Here is a 22,518-nt window from a genome sequence, read left to right on the forward strand (position 1 = left end):
TCCAAGTATCGATCTTTTAATGTTTTGTTTGAATTGGAAGATTTATATTTTAACACGCAGACGGTGAACCGTCCATGCTCGACGTATTACATAGAGAGGTAAACAAAGAAGCGAGTGATATTTTCTAACACAGCTAGATGCCACACTTAGTCATCACAAGAACGGTTCCTACTCGATGCCCAAGCTCGATCTAAGGTTTGAAAGCTGTCACTACAAATCCTCTATATGCCCGAGCAAATGATCGTTTCTGCGATCGGCCATGTCGTATCACCTTAGCTATGCATAACCTTTAGTTTGATATTCCTTCATGATTCTTGGTGTTTCCTCGAAGATCTCATTATCGCTTTTTCTTTTCGAAGCTCGGCGAGATCACAATCAGTGAAAATTTCACGTAGACTTCCAAGTATCTTTCAGTTCAGTAATTGAGCCTGTGAGTTCCATGTTGTAACCTGTAATTGTCGATAGCTTTCTGTTGGATTGGTTGTCGGAAAATGCCCAGGCTATTGGCTACGCAGTCGCATGTTGTGCACGGGTATGTGGGAAATAAAGCAGCCACATTTCCTCTGCAATGCCTAGGATGGGACGTTGACTGCTGTAATTCTGTGCAATTCTCTAACCATACTGGATATGGTATGGACAGGGTTTTTGGTAATATTACCGAAGAAAGAGATCTCGACCAACTCTTGACCGGAGTCCTTGGGAACTTCCCGCATGATTACGAAGCCTTACTATCCGGTTACCTGCCCAAGAAAGAGTCTGTTAGTTGTATGGGTCGTCATTATGTGGCTTATAAGAAGAACAACCCGGGATCTGTGTGGTTAATGGACCCTGTGATGGGTGATGAAGGTCAGTTATACGTCGATAAAGATGTGATATTTGAGTACAAGAAATTAGCTCTATCGCAAGACTCAGAAGTGGACATCATTACGCCGAATCATTTTGAGTTAGAAATAATGTATGGTGAAAAGATTGATACTACTGAGCAACTTAGAACGGCATTTCAAAAATTGCACAAGACTGTACCCGTGGTCATCGTCACTTCGTGTGATCCAAAGATGTTCGGTGACTCAGAGTATGTGTACTGTGTGGCTTCCATGAGAGGTCAAAGCCCCATGGTGCTCCGCGTACCGTTGATCAAATCGTATTTTACCGGTGTCGGTGACCTATTTTCAGCCTTGTTGTTGGACAGAATTTACAAACTGTTATCTTCATCAAATACCAGCTTGAAATTGGAGGATCAAGTAAACGATGTGCTTAATGTTATACAAAATGTTCTTAAGATGACCTTGAATTATGCACCAAATAACCATACGGCTAAGATAGGGAATCCGATGGATATGAAGGATGCGGAATTGAGAATTATTGAATCAAGAGATTTTTACAACAGTAACACTACACCAGTGGTAAAGCGGGACTTTATTTATCGAAAATTGTAACGTCGGGTAGAGCAAGCCTGCCATTTAATCACACATAGCATTATGTTTAATTTAACTAAAGTGTACTTCAATACAAATAAATGCATGATCCCTTACCCAAATAGGGTGTCCTCTTCTTGTTCCCAACTAGAGTGAAAGAACCACGAAAAGACGACTATACTAGAGTAAATGATCAGCCCACCTAGTGTGCTCATGATGCAGCTCAATGATCCAATCAGTTGACAATGGTAAAATACGAGCGGTAGAGCCAGACCACTCGTTACAAACACACCCGTAAGGAAGGAACCGGTATCCTGTGTATTGCTCACGGTATCAGACATAAAGTTTGCACTATCTGTGCTCGATTTGCTGAATAGTGCATTAGGGAGTGGTGCTAACAGGAAGACTAGAATATCAAATAGTGGATAATAATTGTGGAAAAGGGCACAACTTAGGATGACCAAGAGGAAACCTAGTGCAAGGAAACCCGAAAGTGAGATGATCTTTGTCAATGGAGATACTTTAAAGTCCATTTCTCGTCGTTCTTGCTCCGTTGTATGGGCTTCTTCTTCAGCTGAAAGTGCATTAAGGCACTCGGGTTTTTCAAGTTCATCGAAAAATGCCAAGACGAAGACGAAGACAAAGGGAATATTATCATCATAATTGAATCATAATCATTAAAATATACATGATTATAAGATTAACCCATAGACTAAATACAAGACGTTTAAATTGTGATATGTGACCATTATATTTCGTTCAATTGGCTTATTGCTTTGGTTCACCAGATTGAGCGTTGTTGCTGGAATCGTTCTTGTACATTTGTTCGAACAATTTCATGGAAGAGTTTTGTAGTTCTTCAGTCTTAGCCTTCAAGTCATCAGCGTTAACTTCTTCACCAGCTTGAACTCTAGCGACAGTTTCTCTCAAAGAAGTGATCAAGTCTTGAACCTTTTGTGCTTCAGCCTTGTCGACCTTACCTTCGAATTCCTTCAAAGAGTTTTCAGTGTCATTAGCCAATTGGTCTGCCTTGTTGGCGGTTTCAATGGCTTGTCTCTTGGCCTCATCTTGGCTTCTGTATTTCTCAGCATCGTTAACCATTTGTTCGATTTCAGATTCAGACAAACCAGAAGAACCAGCAACGGTGATAGAAGCATCCTTGTTGGAAGCCTTGTCTCTAGCAGAGACGTTGATAATTCCGTCTGCGTCAAGGTCGAAAGTGACTTCGATTTGTGGGACACCCTTTGGAGCTGGTGGGATACCAGACAAAGTGAAGTTACCGATCAACTTGTTGTCTCTAACCAATTCTCTTTCACCTTGGAAAACTCTGATTTCGACAGAGGTTTGACCAGCAGCAGCAGTGGAGAAAATTTGAGATTTCTTGGTTGGGATAGTAGTGTTTCTTGGAATCAATCTAGTGAAGACACCACCCAAGGTCTCGATACCTAGAGACAATGGAGTAACATCCAATAGAAGAACGTCGGTGACTTCACCGGCTAGAACAGCACCTTGGATGGCAGCACCAATGGCGACAGCCTCATCTGGGTTAACAGCCTTAGATGGTTCCTTACCAAATAATTGCTTAACGGTTTCAACGACCTTTGGCATTCTAGACATACCACCGACCAATAGAACGTCGGAGACTTCAGATGTACTCAAGCTAGCATCCTTCAAAGCCTTCTTAACTGGGTCCACAGTTCTCTTGATCAATGGCTCAGTCAAAGTTTCGAATTGAGCTCTGCTGAACTTCATGTTGATGTGCTTTGGACCGGATGCATCGGCAGTGATAAATGGCAAGTTGATTTCAGTAGAAACAGTGGAGGACAATTCAATCTTGGCCTTTTCAGCAGCTTCTCTGATTCTTTGAATGGCCATACGGTCACCTTCTAGATCGATACCAGATTCAGTCTTGAAACGGGAAACAATTTCTCTTAACAAGTAAATATCGAAATCTTCACCACCCAAGTGAGTGTCACCGTTAGTAGACTTGACTTCAAAGACACCGTTGTCAATATCCAAGATGGAGATATCGAAAGTACCACCACCCAAATCGAAGACGGCAACGACCTTGGACTCAGATTTCTCCAAACCGTAAGCCAAGGCAGCGGCAGTTGGTTCGTTGACAACACGCAACACGTTCAAACCAACAATTTGACCTGCGTCCTTGGTGGCTTGTCTTTGAGAATCGTTGAAGTAAGCTGGAACAGTGACAACAGCGTTCTTGGCAGCCTTACCCAAATAAGCCTCAGCGGTTTCCTTCATCTTGTTCAAGACAAAACCACCGATTTGAGCTGGAGAATATGTCTCACCACGGGCCTCGACCCATGCGTCACCATTACTGTGCTTAACAATCTTGTATGGAACCTGTTTGATATCTCTTTGAACTTCAATATCCTCGAAACGACGACCAATCAAACGCTTGGTGGCAAACAAAGTGTTTTCTGGGTTCACAACAGCTTGACGCTTGGCTGGAATACCAACCAATCTTTCACCATCCTTGGTGAAAGCCACAACAGATGGAGTGGTTCTGGAACCTTCAGCGTTTTCAATAATCTTTGGAACTTTACCTTCCATAATTGCAACAGCAGAGTTTGTAGTACCCAAATCAATACCAATCACTGAACCCTGAACTTTAGCGGTAGATTGGAAACGGGCAGCCACACGGCTTGGACCGGCAATAGCCGACTTTCTCAACAAATTTTTAGCAGCAAGCATCCTCTCTAGCAGCTCTCTTCCAGCTTTCCTTTCCAACTAAGAGTGGCTTTCTAAAGGACCTAAAATTTTTTAAAATTCGCTGTTCTGTCGCCTTTTAAATGTTTTTCACCAAAACTCGTCAAAGAATTTCGTAGAATATGGTCGAAATTTCCAGTGCTGGCAGCATAATAAAGAGCTCATCGCTCTGGATTAGCAGTCAAAGATGGAGCTATTGGCTGGATTGAAGTGATGAGTGCTGGTTATAGACTGCCAGTGGTGGATCTTGACCTGATCAGTGATGAGCAGGCTCTTTTACCCGAAGTTGAAAGGATTATTCGTCGTAATGATACGTTCTTACTGAAAAACTATGCCAACAAGGGCCTACTGGATGGATTGATGGATATTTTGCAGCATGAGGATGTTCCGGATGTAGAGGAGGGTTTTGATGCGAATTTCACGGGAGTTTTAGAATTGCAAGATGATATTTTACTTGAACAGTACATCTTCAATACGGATCAGACTTTAAAATTCGATAGAGAGTGCACCAACGAGTCTTTGAGAAAATTGTATGTGAGATTGTTCAAAGTGGGTCTTTTTTTCTTACAACTGTGTATGAAAAGTGTTGGAGCACCGGAATTGGTGACTGAGAAAGATTATTCTTCGATATTTAGTCGATACTACAGGCAGGACTCAACTACACAGGTTTTGCCCAATGGAGAGACCTTCGAATATGTTTTGAATAGGGCTTTCAGGGATTTTGTGTGCCCTGGTATTCTCACAATATTCCCTGTGGCCCGAGGCATTAAGATAAAACCTCCAACAGTGAGTGCCGATGATAATACTTGGATGACTATTGATGAGCCTGACTGTCTTCTGATTCATACAGGTACTTTACTGGCACAGTACTCGGGCGGGGTTTGTTCCAGTTCAAGGATACAAATTTCACCAGAAAGCAATGCTGTATATCTTACCCTAGCACCTCCATTAGCAGCAGTGATCGACTCTACCGGTAAAACTGTTGCAGAGGGTCTGTTGAAGCAACAAATCCTTGAGCTTCCCGAAGTGGCTAAGAAATTTTATCCAAGAGAGGCAGCCTTAATGCAGATCACAAAAATGATTGGTTTCTACAAAGAGCTTTTCTCTATCACTGAAACGGTGTTGTCACTGTACGCAATGTCAAGAACATCATTCTCTGCCCCAAAGTTGGACTCATTACTTCCTCAAATTTCCAATATGATGCGAAAGAAGATTTCTCAACAAGATTTCTTGAAGATGATATTCTTATGGCCAGAGTGTTACGTGCTGGAGGCTGATTCCAGGGGCGATTTGACTGTCAAACTGCCGAGAAGAGAGAACTTGCTCATAAGTAAGTCTAGGCGCCTAGAGTTTGTCGAGAAGGCAGATAAATGGCTAAACGGCGTAAGTGGAATGGCCAAGATACCGACCGATGTTCCTGTTCTAAGATCTTCGAAGAGACGAGGTAGTGGAGGCTCTGATCCAGAACCAACTCAATTGATGAAAGCGAGGAGCCCGACGAATGCCGTGCCCCCATCATCCAATTATATCTCTAACTCTAAAGATAAATTCATGTACGCCGAGAAGAAAACGGATTCTCAGAGTAACCTATTAGAAAGATTGAGGGAGAGGGAAAGAAGGTCAGCTGCTCTACTCTCTCAACGTCAGAGGCAGTATGATCAATTTCTGGCAGTGAAGATGAAACAGGTCTTCGAAATCTTATACTCTCTGCCGCAGAGCAAACCTTACACCGCTACTCATTTGAGCTCATTGATCGTAGACAGCCTACAGGATAGTAATAACCCCATTGGAACCGAAGAGGCAGTGATGATTCTGGACAAACTACAAACTCTGTTAGGCGCCCAGTTGATAGCCCAAACAGTAGATGGTGGTTTAAAAGTCTACAGGTGGAACAGTCTTGATAAAGGCTTAGTATTAGCAAGAATTGAAGATGCTCTCGACCAATCCATGCATATTGATCATTTGTGATAAACTTAATGGAAAGAAAATTATATACATTTCTTCTATAATGAGACTAATTGATATGATCGAAACCAAATCAACATTCCATTTAACAGGGTTCGCATCAAATAATTTCTACGTTCCTCGAAGCAATGTCTGCTGGTCTAGCATCCATGAAGAAATACTTGAACACGTATTCACAACCCCAACTGCCGAAGAAGTCGATCAATAGTGTTGTAGTTAACTTCAATTTGAAGCTTTCATCCATTGGAACGAACTTCATGGCTTCATTCAACTCAGGAATAAATTCTGTTGCACCAGCTAAAGCCAAACCAGTAACACCGAGCAAACCGTAATACATACCCTTGTTACTGGTGATGTTCTCTCTGAAAGGTTCACCTTGGTAATTGACTGCGAAAGTGGAAACCTGTTGCACCAGTTGGATAATGAAGATACCGGTGTTCAATAATGATGGCTCAAATGTCTTCTCCAAATCAACTTGAGGTTCTCTAGGTTCAAGTTTGTAAATCTCCAAAGTAATGTAGATCAGAGTCACAATATGAACAGCAAACTGAGATAGAATAGAACCCATAATGTACACGTTGAAGATACCAGCTTGTGGTCTTTGCTTCGATAATTTCTGTAGTGGCTTACCACGGGAAATACTCAAGAAACAGACGGACAGTAGTAAACCAGATACAGTAGCTTGACCATCCCCAAATTTGACACCGGCCAAATAGATGACAGATAGCGAGTAAGCACTAATCAAACAATTAAGAGCCAAAATCTTGTACATTTGAATGGTGTTCACTAAAGCGCAACGACCTTGACGAATAATGTTAGTCACAGCAGAGACATTGGCAAGCTTGGAAGTGAACGGAGCAGCACAGGAAGCATCACCTAGTTTCAAAGTTGGGGCTTCTTCCTCCTGGGAGTCACCGGCAGTGTTGAGTAACATCGAGGCTAGATCTGCACCGCTCTTGGCACCAGAATCTTTCTCAGACTTGATAGTTTCTGCTGGCTTATTGTTTGCTTCCGTAACCAATTTTCTGATTTCTGGAGTAATCGTTGTGCCGTTCTTCTCGAGAGCTTTCAAATAGTGAGGGTTCTTTGGTCCTGGTGGGAATAAGTGAGCAATAGGTTCAGGAACTGGCGGTTGAGGTTGACCCCATTTTTCAAAAAAACCACATTGCTTAATGTACATGGCCTTCATGTTTTCCGTTCTACGGCTGTCAGCCATTTTCTTCAATCCTTCCTCTGTACCGTTCAGCAGAGCAACACCAACATGTGCTTGCTTTAATGCACCCACATCATTGGTACCATCACCACACATCAAAGTTTGGTATCCCATGTCCTTCAAAGTGTTCAGGATGAATTCCTTCTGTAAGGGGGACACACGCGCGTAAACCCAAGTGTGACGAATCAATTCTCTCAGTTGGTGATGTTCTTCTAACGCACCCAAGGAATGACCAGTGACGGCGATGTCATACTTGTCGAACAACGTAGCACGATCAAATTTACCAGTAGCAGGGTCGAATGGAATGGTGATGGTTTCCTCAACGTTACGGAAGACCAAGCCACCTTTCTCATTTTCACCTTCTCTATCCAAAATAAGTGTCTCTCTATCAACAATCCCGACTTCCTTAGCAACGTGCACAGCTGTCAATGGGTTATCACCTGTGATCATGATAGAACGATGAGCAGACTCGTTTAACATCTTGATTGTTTCAGTAGCATCGTCTTTCAAAGGACAGTGGAAAATCAGGAACCCGCTAAACTCTAATTGATGCTCAATTTCTTCACGAGTGATATCCTCGAGTTGCTTAGAACTCAAAGAAGGTAGGGTCTTGGACGCAAGGGCTAGAACTCTAGAACCAGAACGGGTAAAGGACTTGTAGATTTCATCGTAATTTTCAGGAACAGAAACTAGTCTCTGACGAATGGTTTCTGGAGCACCCTTTACAGCAGCAAAGTACTTTTTATCATGGACAGCAATAGAAGATGATCTCTTTAAAGCAGAAGAGAATTGAAAACGACGTAAAATCTGAATCTTTCCTGCTCCCATCTTGTTGACAGTATCCTTAGCCTCTACTTTCCAGTTGAGAGACCTCAATGTTGCTTTTTCCATTGGGTCACCGACTATTTCACCATCATCCAGTCTGACAAGCGCATGTGCTGCACCAATAACCAAGGCAGTTTTAGCAGGAGCATCATCAGCAGTAAACATGTGACGGATCTGAGCTGGGTCTTGAGACAAACCAGCCAAACCTTCAAAGACCAAATCTTCACCAGTTAATGTACCAGTCTTATCGAAACAACAAACATCTACTCTACCAGCCAAGGGAATTCTGAAAGGCTCAGTACAATAAACGTAAAATTTCGATAGAGCAGCCAAAGAAGAGTTAACGGCCATAGTCAGTTCCATTGGCAGTTCTGGTGGGACAACAGAAGTGATAATCAAAATACAGTCAAGAATCAATTTAGACTGAGTTCTACCCATTCTAGTACCTTCAACCCAAACGTACCATGAAGCGACAATAGCAAAGATCAATAAGAACAGAATGAAATAAAGGGCCTCTTTATTATCAACAGAAACACGTTCAGCTGAGTAAATCATCACACGGACTAACGAACCTTGAGAAGTTTCAAATCCGGTCTTTGTAACAATGGCCAAAGCACCTCCATCTGGTGACAAGGGAATATCTGACTTGATTTCTGGCGCAGTAACCTGCAAAGCTTTGGTACCACCATGCAGCACCGAGTTCTTATCAACTCCATCGACCTGCAAATCATCACACCTTGGACGAAGTCTTATCGATTCTTTCAACAATGGCGTAGACTCACCAGAAAGCATTGCTTCGTTGACGATACAACTACCATCAACCAAGACCAAATCACAAGGAATAGCACTGTCTTCAGCGGTTCTAGTGATAGAAACAACATCCATTGGCAGTAGTTGATCTGTTTGGATCTCGGACCACTTCTTGTTCCTGAAGACATTAATAGTATATGGTTTGATACCCATAGTTCTGAACTCTCTGAGGGTAGTCAACCGTTGGAAGACGGCTGCACCTTCCATAGAGACAATCATGAACAAGTTAAACAAAGCATAGTACCAAAATTCATCCAACAACCACAGCGCAACACAAAAGACTTGGAAAACAAACAAAGGAGCCACTGCATGTTCTTTGAACAATTCAAGGAAAGTTGGAATTGGAATATCAAAGGAATTCTCACCATACAATCTTCTCAAATGAGTCAAATCACCAGAGTGGCCTTTGAAATCTTGGAAGTTAGAAATCTTTGGTGCTTCGTCAATCAAAAACTTTGGAGAGCTGAAGACACCTTCCTCTGGGTGCCATAAGAATCTCTTCTTTTGGAACTGGAAAAAAATTTGCAATTCTCCAGCTTCTTGAACTCTTTGAATCTCTACAATACCATCAGAACCGTTGTTTGGAGTAGTATGAATTAAAACATGGGTAGCCTCATTCAAATCACCAGCTGTAGCATAATTAAATCCTGCCGCGATTCCAACATTCCAAGCTGGCATCAACATAACCAGCACATTTAGCGAAATGATACCACCGAGGTAGACAAACGTCCATTCTGAACCTTGAATATAACGATCATATTGCTGGAAGTATAAGTGAGCAAACGCAGCATACAGCGGGAAGAAGAACAATGCATACGGTCTACTAAAAACCGGTTTAGGCACCAGAAGCCGCGAATCTTTGACAAGCGGACTAGATACAAATGATTTAGGCGCCATTTGTATTTAAAAGACTGGTCACGGACCTCTTAATCCAGTTAGAAGCTGTCGAAAGTTGTATTGATCAAGTACAAGAGGCGCTTTTTGCCACATATTCAGTTAGTCAATCAGCCACGTATCCGATGATGCACTGTGAATCTTCATCGAGAACACGCCTCTAAGAGGTCTTTCGGCGAGTCATCAAGTGCTGCTACGAGTTGCCGTTGAGATAGAGAAGGCTGGCTTTAGTGCCGCCTAGTTTAGGTTTTCGTATAATCTTCTCGTAAATTCTGCTGATTTTTCAGAGGTATGTATTATGAACCCGGAAGCCTGGGGATATCAAGCCCTCCCATGATACCCAGTCTCTTGAAAATTGTGCATCTCTTCTCATTAGGAGCAATTAACTCTTCTCGTAAATCCTCGGAACTAGATGTGGACCCCTGTGATAAGATCTTTTCAGCTTTAATGGGAGTTTGATCAAAGATGGACTTTAAATTCCTCTTAGCGAGGAGACTTGATGGGATTCTGGTGTGCTCATTTTCTAGGACGTCTCCGATATCAACTTGTAAATCCTGTATGCGCGGCTCCTGGGTGATGTGATTTATTTCTATGGTGGGTATCGATAACTGCTGGATCGGAAAATCTTCATAGCCTTGGGGTATCTTTTCGCTGGAGATTGGTTCTATGTGCATGATCCAATTTGGATCGACTCTTTTGTAAACCTGGTCATAGTAGCAAAGAGATCTGAAATTGGAGTGGCCGTCTGCTATTATTCCATCTCGAATAAAAAGCCACAGACGAAGTTGTACTTGATGCCTATGGTCACCACTACATAAAGAATGACCACAGCTAATATTATTAGACTCATTGTTCAAAATCTCCTTCTGCAAGACTGTCAAATTTCTGGGATTCAATTGTGCTTCAAAATTACTTTCGAGGATCACTGTCAATTCTGCCTCAGATGGAGCTTCCACGGCAATGTCATCTAAAATGTTGTTTTCCTTACCATAACCATCAAAAGATGACGGCACCTTTCTCTTCCGGTCTGAATGCGCGTTAGAAATGGCATTGGCATCCTTTATCACTAAGCTCCCGCTTCTCAACCTCCTGGTTTCATTCTTCGGTCTCATAGTTATAAATTAATATATCTGGTACCGGTGTAACAAATACAATCTCCCAGGTAATGGTCCTGATCGAGAATTAATTTATTGAAATACCAAATGTTCATTTATTCAATAATTATTATTTATTTTATTTTGTGTCACTTAGTGAGCAATCACCATAGACGAGGAAGGGAGATTTTTTCAATAAAATTTGAGTAAATCTGAATGTTTTAATAGTAAATAAGCCCGTTAAATTGAGCCATTCTGGGGGTGTATTGGGTTCAGTGAGACTATTGGAGGTCATTCTATGTATTCTACTCCTCTTAAAAGCAGAATTGACTATAATAACGGACCTTTTGCTGGTCTGTCACAGACAGTTTCGCAGAATAACGCGAACATTGCTGGAAATAACAATGCAAAAGGGGACATCTTACCGAGTCTGAGTTCTCAGACGAGCCAAATAGCTCAAGGAGCCGGAATTAATGGCGGTGCATCGTTGGCTCCTGACCTTTCCATAGTTGATGAACATTTACGAGTCACTAGTCTCGGTACTACGAAACCATTGGAATTGGCCAGTCAGTACATTGACCACTTAGAACGCCGAGATGGAAGTTCACCTGTTTTGGATGAACGCTCCTATTACAATAATGGTGTGAATTACAATTTTAGTAAGGAGATAGGTGGCCTGGGAGCCTTTACGCCATTTGAGAGACAGCAGGTTATAAGCATTCCGGATGAGATCTTGAAAGAGGCTTCCAAGACAGAGATAAAGAGTGATATGGGTATATTTCCGGAGATAAGCCGTTGTTGGATTACCATTGACAACAAACTAATTCTTTGGAACATAAAGGATAGCACAGATTACCAATCGATCGATGAGATCAAGCACACCATTTTAAAAGTAGCCTTGGTCAAACCGAAGCAAAGTACTTTTGTTGACTACATTAATCATTTACTACTCATCGCAACACCTTTCGACATCTATCTATTGGCCATCTCTCATAATGAGGAAACTGGTGAACTAAGTGTTTTTAACACAGGTATGTGCGTTTCTGTCCATGGACTAGATGTAGGAGAAATTGTATGTTACGAAAAGACAGGACAAATTTTCTTTACAGGGAAGACTAATGGACTGAATATATGGGGCTTACAGTATTCAGGGTCCGATGATTGGTTCAATAGCAAATGCAGCAAGATATGTTTGACTCAGTCAGCATGGTCTTCTCTGTTACCTACCAACTTGATAACCAAGATACCCGGTAGTGGCTTTATGCAGTCTTTTTTTGAGGAGGACTCAAAGTATGCTCAAGAAACCATCCTTCAGCTAACAGTAGATCAATCTCGTGGTATAATCTATTCGCTATCTTCGAAATCGAATGTGAAGGCTTACTTAATCAATGGAAACTCTCTAGAAGGACCAATGTCTATTGAACCTGCATATATCAGACGGATTATTGGGACTACCACAGCAAGAGGTGCTGCAATTCTAGGACCAAAGTTCTTGAAGATTTCTCGAATCGTTCCAGTGACACAACAGGAAAATCATAATTTGTTCTTCGTGGCGATTACAATTGGCGGAGTCCGTCTTTACTTCAATGGGTCTCTTGGAAGGTCAGGAATAGAAGCCCTAAGGCTGGAGTCCATTAAGTTTCCCCCAAGTTCTGTGACTCCTGAAGTTATTCAGCAGGAACTGCAAAGTCAACAACTCGAACAGCAAAAGAAGGGGCTCAGATTCTATTCAAACCTAAACACTTCAGAGTCAGTCCTGCTAAAATTTCAAAAGAAATCATCTGTATTGCTAGAGACTACCAGTGCAAGTACTATCATTTCACCCGGTGTATTCTTCTCTGCTATAGCGAAGGCGCCTCCTGCGCAGGACAAACAGAACGGCTTGAATGTGAATTCCTCTCAGACCCTCAACCAAGCGACCCAGCACAAACTTTATGTCAGTGTGCCGGATTACGGTATCTTGAAGAACCACGGAAGATACATAGAGAATTGTACTCTGTTAGACACCACTGGCACTATTAAACAGATAGCTACTCTGACGCCCACTTTTAATGCTACCCAAAAGCCAGAGGGCTACGCCAATCAATTTGCCACGCAGTATAATGCTGAAAATATGAGAGTCGCTGTCTTGACAAACAACGCCCTTGAAATATATCGTTACCGCACTCCCGATGAAGTTTTCGAATCACTGATTGACAATCCCCTACCGTTTTTGATCAACTATGGTGTACCTGAAGCCTGCTCAACCGCATTGTTTGTCACCTGTAAACTTAACAAATCCGAGATGTTAAGGTCGGCTGCCTTGACATTCTTTACCGTGGGTATCCCAGGAATTATCGACATCAAACCAAAGTACAACAAGTACATGGTATCAACCGTCTCATCTCTCTTTAAGAAACCCTCCATTGAGGCAACACCTAGAAAGACTCTCTCAGGTGCTTTGCAAGATGCCTCAACTACTGCAACTTCTTTGGTTGCCGATCCAAGGGCCAACTTCAGCCTTGACGATGTCACATTGTCTCCTAGGTTTTACGGTATCGCACTACTAATAACAAGACTATTCAGAGATATATGGGGCAAGCAAATATTCCTCAACAACGACGAAGTTAACTCAAAGGCCACTACAAAGGACAAGAACCTAATTACTGGAATCTCAATTTCTAAATCAGATGTTGAATACTACCTATCTTCGATCACCATCTTGAATGAGTTCTTCAGTACCTACGGCAGTTCCCTAACCGTGGTGTACCCTCTTTCAAGCTCTGAGTTAGGTGGAAAATCGGTTGATAAATCGGAGGAAGTTGCTAACCAGGCAGAAAACATTGCCATCAACTCATTAATAAAGCTCATCCAATCCATCATGGAGGCGTTGTCCTTTTTGAATGTCCTATATGAAGAAAGTGAAGTGGAAGGGTTCGAACAACAGTATATCGCATTTGAGGACATTATCAAGTTCTTGACTCGTGAAGTTCAAACAGACTTGACGAAATTGAAATTCAAAGACCTCTTTGCGCCTAATGAAGATACAAGAGTATTGGTAAGAGAGATTTTATCTTCGATCATCAACAGGAACATTACAAGAGGTGCCTCAATCGAATATACGGCTACTGCATTGCAAGAACGTTGCGGTTCATTTTGCTCCAGTAGTGATATTTTAGGATTTAGGGCCATTGAGCATTTGAGAAAGGCAAAGGAGATTGGGTTAAGGGATTATGAAACTTTGAGATATCATCTTAACAATGCCATCAAGTTATTTGAACGAATAGTCGATGATCTTTCCTTTGATAAGTTAAAGGAGGCCGTCTCCATCATGTTGGAGCTGAATTACTTCCCCAAGACGATTGGCTTCCTTCTCAACATCGCAAACGCTGTTGACAAGGCCAAATTAGCTTATCAATATGTTGCTGACGGTTGTTTGGAACATGATGGCAGAAAAGTTTATTACGATAAGCGTTTGGTCGTGTACGATTTAGTCTTCGAAACTCTGGTGATGGTTGACAATCTAGCCGCCAAAGAAACGTCCAACGTCAGCGGAAACCTCTCAGTTGCCAACGAAATGTCTGCTTTACGTGAAGAAAGCTATTCAGTGGCGCTAACATATGATGATAAGCTATTCCACTACAAATTGTACGATTGGCTCGTCTCTCAAAAATGTGAGGATAAGCTTCTACAACTTGACACTGAATTTGTTCTACCATACTTAAGAGAAAAATCGAAGAGCTCACTGGAGATTTCCAACTTGCTATGGGTGTACCTGTCAAAAAGATCCAAGTTTTTTGAGGCAGCGGAGATTCTTTACTCGTTGGCAGGTTCTGATTTTAAACTGAAACTGGGGGAAAGAATTGAATGCCTATCAAGAGCAAACGGTTTCTGCAACGGTGTATGTGCACCAAGCCACAAGCAGCGTATGGTGCAACTAGCCACTATGATTCAAGAAATCTTTGACGTTGCAGCAGTTCAGGATGATCTTTTATCCTTGGTTGCTACTGATAATAGAATTGACTCTACTACTAAGGTAGATTTGATGAACCAATTAGACGGCAAAGTACTACCTGTGAGTGACCTGTTCAATGATTTTGCTGTTCCACTAGGATACTACGAAGTCTGTCTTGTCATTTTTAAGGTATCTGACTTCAGGAACCAGGAAGAGATCAAAGCTAAATGGGATGAACTTTTCGAATCATTGAAGAAAGAGCTGAATGGCGGCAACAAACTTGACGAATCCACGAACTTCATCAACCTGTTATCCAATGTCGTAATCAAGGTCGGTAAGCAAATTCACACATCAGAGTTTGTCTTTCCAATATCTGACTTATTCACTACCATTAGCAACCTGTTCTACGAAGCTCTACCTCAGGATCACATTCAAAAGGGTTCCATCGCGTCTATCTTTCTATCAGCTGGCGTACCATACGGCAAACTGTACTATATCCTTAAAGATCTAATAGAGACCTCCGACTCGCCATACACTTTATATAAGAGTGAAATGGTATGGCTACTCAAGGAATGGTACAAGTGTGATAGAAAAATCAGAGACATCATAACCTATGACGAAGTGTCCGATTTAGATGACTACAACATCGACACAGACCCGGTCGAAAAGTACATGAAGAGGACTGGCAATAGCATTTAGTGTGCAATTTTATAGAAAGCGCACAAGACTGTACTGCATTTTTCCTAGATCTTTGATGTTCAAGTAAATACTGACTAAAAAACTCGTAAATAAGAAGCAAATTAAACCACCTATGGGGATCAGCCGAGGATGACAATACTGCAAACTTTCCCCTGCTCCAGGCTCGAGACAGTGCCAGTGTTCATGCCCCGTGTTCCTCATGTCCCAAGATCTTCCCATGTCATAGTATATCAATATCCACAACTTCACAAACTTCCAAACGTATTTTCACCAGAGTAAGTCACATAGAGGAACCCGTCCTTGTCCTTATGCTCCTGGTAAATAGCACTCATCAAAGCTGCCGTTGGAGGTAGTGTGTCGTTCACAAAGATGAAGATTGCCTTCTCCGGTGGTAGCATTATCCTCTTGCGAATCACATACACAAACTGTCCCACAGTCAAATCGGCTGGAACCAAATACTTTCTCTTGTCGATTTCAGGTATATCAGACTTCTCAGCCTTCTCACAGATCACTGGGATCCGATTCGAAAACTTTTGAGAAATCCTTTCCGATTCAGCCTTCCGCTTCTCAAAGGGGTACTCAGACTTGAACGTAGACTTCATATTTGCTTATATCGATACTCCAAAAAGGCTTATCCCAACTAGAGACGCCTTATAGCTTCTTCGATGAGCTGTTGAACCAGGACTCAAAACCCCTTCCTTAAATCAGACTGAGCTTATCAATCTCAAGCCATCGGGCGGGTAACTTTAGCATAATGGCTAGTACCACTAATTCAACGATAATTCTGCTATCATCGAGTCTAATTCCTGGTCCAATTGGTCACGAAGGTTGATGTAGTCGATGAGGGCGTCGTCCTCCAAGTCTTCCTGCTGCTGCTGCTCAATTTCTTCCGCTAAATCTGGGGAAATTGTGTATTCCTCGGCCTGCAATGAGAGTCTTTGTAATTCTTGCGTTAGTTCGCTATTCATCACGAATGATTCCATCTTATCGAGTCCTCCTCTCTGCTGAGATGCTTTTCCATTTCTCTTGTTGTCTCTGAGGCCCTTCATATGTCTGTATTGGTCCTCGAGACGTGATTTAGTGGGCGAAGCCGTGTAAGATGGGAATGAAGTCTTATGCTTATCCCTGCGAGTTCTAATAATGGTCTCTGTGATCGATTCCTGACTTTTGTCTCTTTCGTCGTCTGTCCAAGAGGTTGCCCATCGTAGGGGAGTTTCTGATCTTCTTCCACTCTCGACCAAGTTGGGAGTCGTTGGTGAAGGTGGCCAACTAGGTTCTGTGGCGGGAGAAGAGTGCAAATCATGGCTCATTGCCTAGCTTTAGTCTATATTCTTCTCGTTTTATAGTTCAATTGAGCGCGTCGATTTCATTGTTGTATATTCGATAGTGCGAAGGGCTTTTCTTATTTAAACATTTATAAAATTGTATCATTACAATCTAAGGATCTTCAATTTGAAGACAGTGTCGTTGATGGATTGTTCTTCATCAGCAATGGCCTCTTTTTGTGAGTCATCAGCTGGAATAATTTCGGATCTACATGTCTTGCTTAGCATTTCCATGTGTTGCTTGACGATATCTTCGAAATTGATGGTGTCCTTCACTAGCTCGTATTGAACAACGACGTCATCGGTAGCTTGTAGCCCACATTTCTTTCTCAATTTCTGAATTCTATTGACCAACTCTCTGGCCAACCCTTCAGTCTTCAGTTCTGGGTAAATCTTGGTGTCCAAAATGATTAAGACTTCTTGGTCAGTTCTGGTTTCGAGACCTTCCTGTGCTTGAGATTCAGGTAGACCTCTAATAGCGTTTAGATCCCCCTTCACTAGAGCGATACCAGCGACTTCGATGTGTCCCGTCTCCAAGTAACTACGCACTTGTTCGGAAGTGACAGAGGGCAAAGCATCCTTAACCTTCTTGGCGTCCTTCTTTAGTTTCTTACCTAGAACGGGCCAATCAGCGACTGCTCTGTACTCTACACCGTATGCCTTTTCATCAGATGTGATGATGATATCACGGATGTTCAACTCTTCCAAGATGTAATCCTTCAAATCCTCGATGTCCTTCAAGTAGGCTGCGTCACTGTGCAGGATAACAAGGCTCTTCAAAGGTGTCTTTAATGAGATGGTTTTCTTTTCACGAATGTTTCTACCCATTTCGATGACGGACTGCATTCTTGAGACAGAAGTCTCAATGGCCTCGTCAAAGAGTTCCTGTCTTACTTCTGGATATGATAAGAAGTGCACGGATCTGAAATCTTTACCAAAATTAGCCAAGACCTTTTCTGGGATGAATTCCTTCAATCTCAAGTAGATGGAATCGGACAAGTATGGAGTGAATGGAGCCATAGCTCTAACAAAAGTAAATAGAGCTTCAAACAAGGTGTTCAAAGCCTTCAAACAATCATCCACACCATTTTCACCCTTCAAACGGCGACGATTAAATCTAATGTACCAGTTGGTCAACTCGTCAATGAAATGTAGCAATCTTGGGACAACTGCGTATAGCTCATATACAGCCATTTCCCTATGAATGTATTGCACTAAGGATTGCATGGATGCCAGAATCCATCTGTCCATAACGTTATCACTTTGAATTGATGGATCGTACTTAAAATCGATCTCAGATGTCTTCTTCAATAGTGCGATTTGACCTTCCAAGAACTTGTAGGAGTTCCACCATGGCAATAGCACCTTGGAGACAACTTCTTTAACACCTTCTTCTTTGAATTTCAACGTCTCAGCCTTTAGCACTGGCGAATTGATCAAATATAGTCTTAAAGCATCGGCACCATACTTATCCAAGACGATGTTTGGATCTGGGTAGTTCTTCAAAGATTTAGACATCTTTCTACCATCGGCTGCAAGGATAATACCGGTAACAACAACGTTTTGGTATGGGACTTCGCCAAACAAATGAGTACCGAGCACAGACAGAGTGTAGAACCAGCCTCTGGTTTGGTCTAGACCTTCAGAGATAAAATTAGCTGGAACTCTGTTGGCGAATTGCTCCTTGTTTTCGAATGGGTAGTGTTGAGAGGCATAAGGCATGGAACCAGACTCGAACCAACAATCAAACACTTCTTCGATTCTCTTTAGTTGCCCCTTGCCCTGCTTAGATGGAATAGTGATTTTGTCAATGAATTCACGATGTAGATCCTCAATACCAGTTACACCACTCAATTCTTCGAGCTCGGCAACAGAACCGATACAGACCATCTCTTCCATGTCATCAGACACCCAGAGAGGAATTGGTGTACCCCAGTATCTGTTTCTAGAAATGTTCCAATCACGAGCGTTAGCGATCCAGTTAGCAAATCTCTTCTCCTTGATAACGTTTGGAACCCAATGAGAGTTCATCACAGAGTCCAACATCTTTGGAACGATTTCCTTGACACGAACGAACCAAGCCGGAACAGAACGGTAAATCAATGGAGTATCAGATCTCCAGCAGAATGGGTAAGAGTGGCGAATTTGGGTTGCCAATAGCAGATTGCCAGATGCAGTCAAGTACTTGATGATAGCCTTGTCAGCATCTTTAACATATTGACCACTGAAATCTGTCACTTCAGCAGTAAATTCACCAGCATCACCAACAGGGTTTGGAATTGCATCACCTTCTTTGAAAATACCATTTTTCAAACAAGCGTTGAAATCCTCTTCACCAAAAGCTGGTGCGTTATGAACAATACCGGTACCAGAATCGTTGGTAACATAGTCATCACAGATGACTCTGAAAGCCGTTTCGCCAAATTGTTTAGCGAAATATGGGAACAAAGGTTCGTATTTTAGCCCGACTAAATCTGTACCTCTAAATTTCTCAACGACCTTGAATTTTTCCTTAGCTGGTTTGCTGTACAAGCTCTTAATCAAGGATTCCATCAAAATGAAGTAACGGTCCTTAGTCTCATCGTAAATCTTAACGTATTCGAAATCTGGATTAACACACAGTGATACATTAGATGGCAAAGTCCATGGTGTGGTGGTCCAGGCAACCAATTGAGTCTTATCCTGTCCAATCACATTGAAACCAATAGTAACTGCTGGATCGTTAACATCTTTATAGTTTTGTTGAGCTTCGAAATTACTCAATGGAGTTGTACAACCGGTGGAGTAAGGCATGACTCTAAACCCACGGTAAACTTGTCCCTTATTGAACAATTCTTTGAAAGCCCACCATTCAGATTCCATAAAGCTTGGATACATAGTCTTATAGTCGTCATCAAAATCGATCCAACGACCCAAACGACCAATAGTCTTTCTCCATTCGTCGGCATAAGTCATCACAATGGCTCTACATTCGTCGTTATATTTGTCCAAACCAAGCTTGAAAACATCTTCCTTACTACTGATATTCAGTTTCTTGTCAATAATATGTTCAATGGGCAAGCCATGGGTATCCCAACCAAATCGTCTCGAGACGTGATGTCCAGTCATAGTAGCATATCTAGGAACAATGTCCTTAACAGTGGAAGCTAAAATATGACCATAATGTGGAGTACCTGTTGCAAATGGGGGACCATCAAAGAATGAAAACTCTGGTTTATCTTTAGTTAATTCCAATGATGTATGGAATGCATCAATTTCTTCCCAGAAGGCAAGAACTCTCTCTTCTTCCTTAGGGAAGGAGAAATGAGAAGAGGAATTTTCAGACATACTTAGTCTCTTTGACGGAGTATTACAAAGTTAGACTAAGAAGCCTTGAATCACAATTAATTCAATATAATTATCTGTGTTTGACTCATTATTTGAAAGCTTGAAGAATTTCAACCGTAAAAAAGAAAATTTTTTCAGCGTCGCACTAATCGAGACCATCATAAGATCAACATTTTGAACATTAAAGAAAGCTTCATGAATCATATTATTGTGTAAACTATATATATATATCTTATCCCCCATTCATTGTAGTAAATTAGTCGACTTCCTCGACAGTTGGGCCGGATTCCCCACCAGCTGGTCCACCTGGTGTTGGTCCAGCGCCTGGCATTGGGCCTGCACCACCTGGGGCGGCACCACCAGCACCGTAGAACTTGGTCATGATTGGGTTGGCAGTAGCCTCCAATTCCTTTTGTCTGTCCTTGTATTCGTCGGTGGAAGCAGCTTGAGATGCATCTAGCCAGTCAATAGTTTCCTGGGCAGTTGTTTCGATTTTCTTTGCATCTTCTTCACCGACCTTTTCTTTGAAACCTGCTTCAGCAGCAGAGTTCTTTAGACTGAAAGCATAAGATTCAAGTTTGGTTTTTGTTTGTACACGTTCAGCTTCCTTCTCATCCTCGGCTTTGTATTTTTCGGCTTCTGAAACCATCTTTTCAATATCCTCCTTGGACAATCTACCCTTATCGTTGGTAATTGTAATCTTGTTGGATTTACCAGTACCCTTTTCGATGGCAGAAACGTTCAAGATACCATTTGCATCGATATCGAAAGTGACTTCAATTTGTGGAACACCTCTTGGAGCAGGAGGAATACCAGCCAGCTCGAATTTACCCAACAGATTGTTATCCTTGGTTTTCGTTCTTTCACCTTCGAACACTTGAATCAAGACACCAGGTTGATTATCAGCGTAAGTGGAGAAAGTCTCGGATTTCTTGGTAGGAATCGTCGAATTTCTTGGGATCAATTTGGTCATGATACCACCTGCGGTCTCAATACCTAGGGACAGAGGAGCAACATCTAATAACAATAGGTCCTGAGTCTTTGAAGATTGGTCACCGGTTAGGATAGCAGCTTGAACAGCAGCACCATAAGCCACAGCTTCATCTGGGTTAATAGACTTGTTTGGTTCTTTACCGTTGAAGAAATCGGAGACCAATTTTTGGATCTTTGGAATTCTCGTAGAACCACCAACAAGAACAATTTCATCGATTTGCGATTTGTCCAATTTGGAGTCTCTCAAGACCTTTTCAACAGGGTCCAAAGTAGATCTAAACTGGTCTGCACATAACTCTTCAAATCTAGCTCTCGTTAGAGAAGTGTAGAAATCGATACCTTCAAACAAAGAATCGATTTCAATGGAAGTTTGAGACGAAGAGGATAGAGCCCTCTTTGCTCTTTCAGCGGCAGTCCTCAATCTTCTCAAAGATCTTTGATTCGATGTGATATCCTTCTTGTTCTTTCTCTTGAACTCGTTAGCCAAGTGGTTGACTAATCTGTTATCGAAATCTTCACCACCCAAGTGAGTATCACCAGCGGTAGCCTTCACTTCAAAAATACCTTCATCAATGGACAATAGCGAAACATCGAAAGTACCACCACCCAAATCGAAGATCAAAACATTATGTTCGGCTCTACCTTTCTTGTCCAAACCGTATGCGATAGCAGCAGCAGTAGGTTCATTAATGATACGCAACACATTCAAACCAGCAATCGTACCAGCATCTTTAGTAGCTTGTCTTTGAGAATCGTTGAAATAAGCTGGAACAGTAACAACAGCATCCTTGACAGTAGTACCCAAGAACCCTTCTGCGGTCTCTTTCATCTTACCCAAAACCATGGAGGAAATTTCCTCTGGTGTAAAAGTCTTGGTCTCACCCTTGTACTCGACTTGAACCACTGGTTTGCCCTCCTTATTGACAACCTTGAAAGGGAAATGCTTAGCATCACTTACCACTTCAGGATCATCAAATTTACGACCGATTAAACGCTTAGCGTCGAAAACAGTGTTTTGAGGGTTAATAGCAGCCTGGTTCTTTGCAGCATCACCAATCAACCTTTCAGTATCAGTGAAAGCCACATATGATGGGGTAGTTCTGTTACCTTGATCGTTAGCGATAATTTCAACACGATCATTTGAAAAATGGGCCACACATGAGTATGTAGTACCCAAATCGATACCAACAGCTTTTGACATTTTGTCTTTCAGTTTTTCTTTCTATAATAACTCTTATGATCTCTCTGAGTTTGTGAGTCTGATGAGTTGAGAGAAATTGACAGACAACTACCC

The 22,518-nt window shown here is 41.9% G+C and overlaps 11 protein-coding genes across 11 annotated transcripts; 3 read left to right on the top strand and 8 right to left on the bottom strand.

The window, feature by feature from the left end:
* Positions 1-491: 491 nt before the first annotated feature.
* Positions 492-1,436, top strand: BUD16 (putative pyridoxal kinase BUD16; the record flags this gene model as incomplete). The annotated part of the gene is made up of 1 exon (XM_003680192.1): positions 492-1,436. The coding sequence occupies one exon, from the start codon at positions 492-494 to the stop codon at positions 1,434-1,436; it is 945 nt and encodes a 314-aa protein (XP_003680240.1).
* Positions 1,437-1,528: 92 nt separating this feature from the next.
* Positions 1,529-1,948, bottom strand: VPS55 (Vps55p; the record flags this gene model as incomplete). Its single annotated transcript, XM_003680193.1, has 1 exon — positions 1,529-1,948. The coding sequence occupies one exon, from the start codon at positions 1,946-1,948 to the stop codon at positions 1,529-1,531; it is 420 nt and encodes a 139-aa protein (XP_003680241.1).
* Positions 1,949-2,183: 235 nt separating this feature from the next.
* On the bottom strand, positions 2,184-4,130 carry TDEL0C01420 (Hsp70 family protein; the record flags this gene model as incomplete). The annotated part of the gene is made up of 1 exon (XM_003680194.1): positions 2,184-4,130. The coding sequence occupies one exon, from the start codon at positions 4,128-4,130 to the stop codon at positions 2,184-2,186; it is 1,947 nt and encodes a 648-aa protein (XP_003680242.1).
* Positions 4,131-4,358: 228 nt separating this feature from the next.
* Positions 4,359-6,113, top strand: TAH11 (Tah11p; the record flags this gene model as incomplete). Its single annotated transcript, XM_003680195.1, has 1 exon — positions 4,359-6,113. The coding sequence occupies one exon, from the start codon at positions 4,359-4,361 to the stop codon at positions 6,111-6,113; it is 1,755 nt and encodes a 584-aa protein (XP_003680243.1).
* Positions 6,114-6,210: 97 nt separating this feature from the next.
* Positions 6,211-9,855, bottom strand: SPF1 (ion-transporting P-type ATPase SPF1; the record flags this gene model as incomplete). The annotated part of the gene is made up of 1 exon (XM_003680196.1): positions 6,211-9,855. One exon carries the CDS (start codon positions 9,853-9,855, stop codon positions 6,211-6,213), a length of 3,645 nt encoding a protein of 1,214 aa, XP_003680244.1.
* Positions 9,856-10,148: 293 nt separating this feature from the next.
* On the bottom strand, positions 10,149-10,964 carry MAM1 (Mam1p; the record flags this gene model as incomplete). The annotated part of the gene is made up of 1 exon (XM_003680197.1): positions 10,149-10,964. The coding sequence occupies one exon, from the start codon at positions 10,962-10,964 to the stop codon at positions 10,149-10,151; it is 816 nt and encodes a 271-aa protein (XP_003680245.1).
* Positions 10,965-11,244: 280 nt separating this feature from the next.
* Positions 11,245-15,579, top strand: NUP170 (Nup170p; the record flags this gene model as incomplete). Its single annotated transcript, XM_003680198.1, has 1 exon — positions 11,245-15,579. One exon carries the CDS (start codon positions 11,245-11,247, stop codon positions 15,577-15,579), a length of 4,335 nt encoding a protein of 1,444 aa, XP_003680246.1.
* Positions 15,580-15,824: 245 nt separating this feature from the next.
* On the bottom strand, positions 15,825-16,181 carry ATG8 (ubiquitin-like protein ATG8; the record flags this gene model as incomplete). The annotated part of the gene is made up of 1 exon (XM_003680199.1): positions 15,825-16,181. One exon carries the CDS (start codon positions 16,179-16,181, stop codon positions 15,825-15,827), a length of 357 nt encoding a protein of 118 aa, XP_003680247.1.
* A 165-nt stretch (positions 16,182-16,346) lies between these two features.
* On the bottom strand, positions 16,347-16,889 carry RTT105 (Rtt105p; the record flags this gene model as incomplete). The annotated part of the gene is made up of 1 exon (XM_003680200.1): positions 16,347-16,889. The coding sequence occupies one exon, from the start codon at positions 16,887-16,889 to the stop codon at positions 16,347-16,349; it is 543 nt and encodes a 180-aa protein (XP_003680248.1).
* Positions 16,890-17,009: 120 nt separating this feature from the next.
* Positions 17,010-20,231, bottom strand: ILS1 (isoleucine--tRNA ligase ILS1; the record flags this gene model as incomplete). Its single annotated transcript, XM_003680201.1, has 1 exon — positions 17,010-20,231. The coding sequence occupies one exon, from the start codon at positions 20,229-20,231 to the stop codon at positions 17,010-17,012; it is 3,222 nt and encodes a 1,073-aa protein (XP_003680249.1).
* Positions 20,232-20,487: 256 nt separating this feature from the next.
* Positions 20,488-22,425, bottom strand: SSA3 (Hsp70 family ATPase SSA3; the record flags this gene model as incomplete). The annotated part of the gene is made up of 1 exon (XM_003680202.1): positions 20,488-22,425. One exon carries the CDS (start codon positions 22,423-22,425, stop codon positions 20,488-20,490), a length of 1,938 nt encoding a protein of 645 aa, XP_003680250.1.
* Positions 22,426-22,518: the final 93 nt, after the last annotated feature.

Source organism: Torulaspora delbrueckii, chromosome 3 (genome assembly GCF_000243375.1).
Source record: "Torulaspora delbrueckii CBS 1146 chromosome 3, complete genome".
NCBI lineage: Eukaryota > Fungi > Ascomycota > Saccharomycetes > Saccharomycetales > Saccharomycetaceae > Torulaspora > Torulaspora delbrueckii.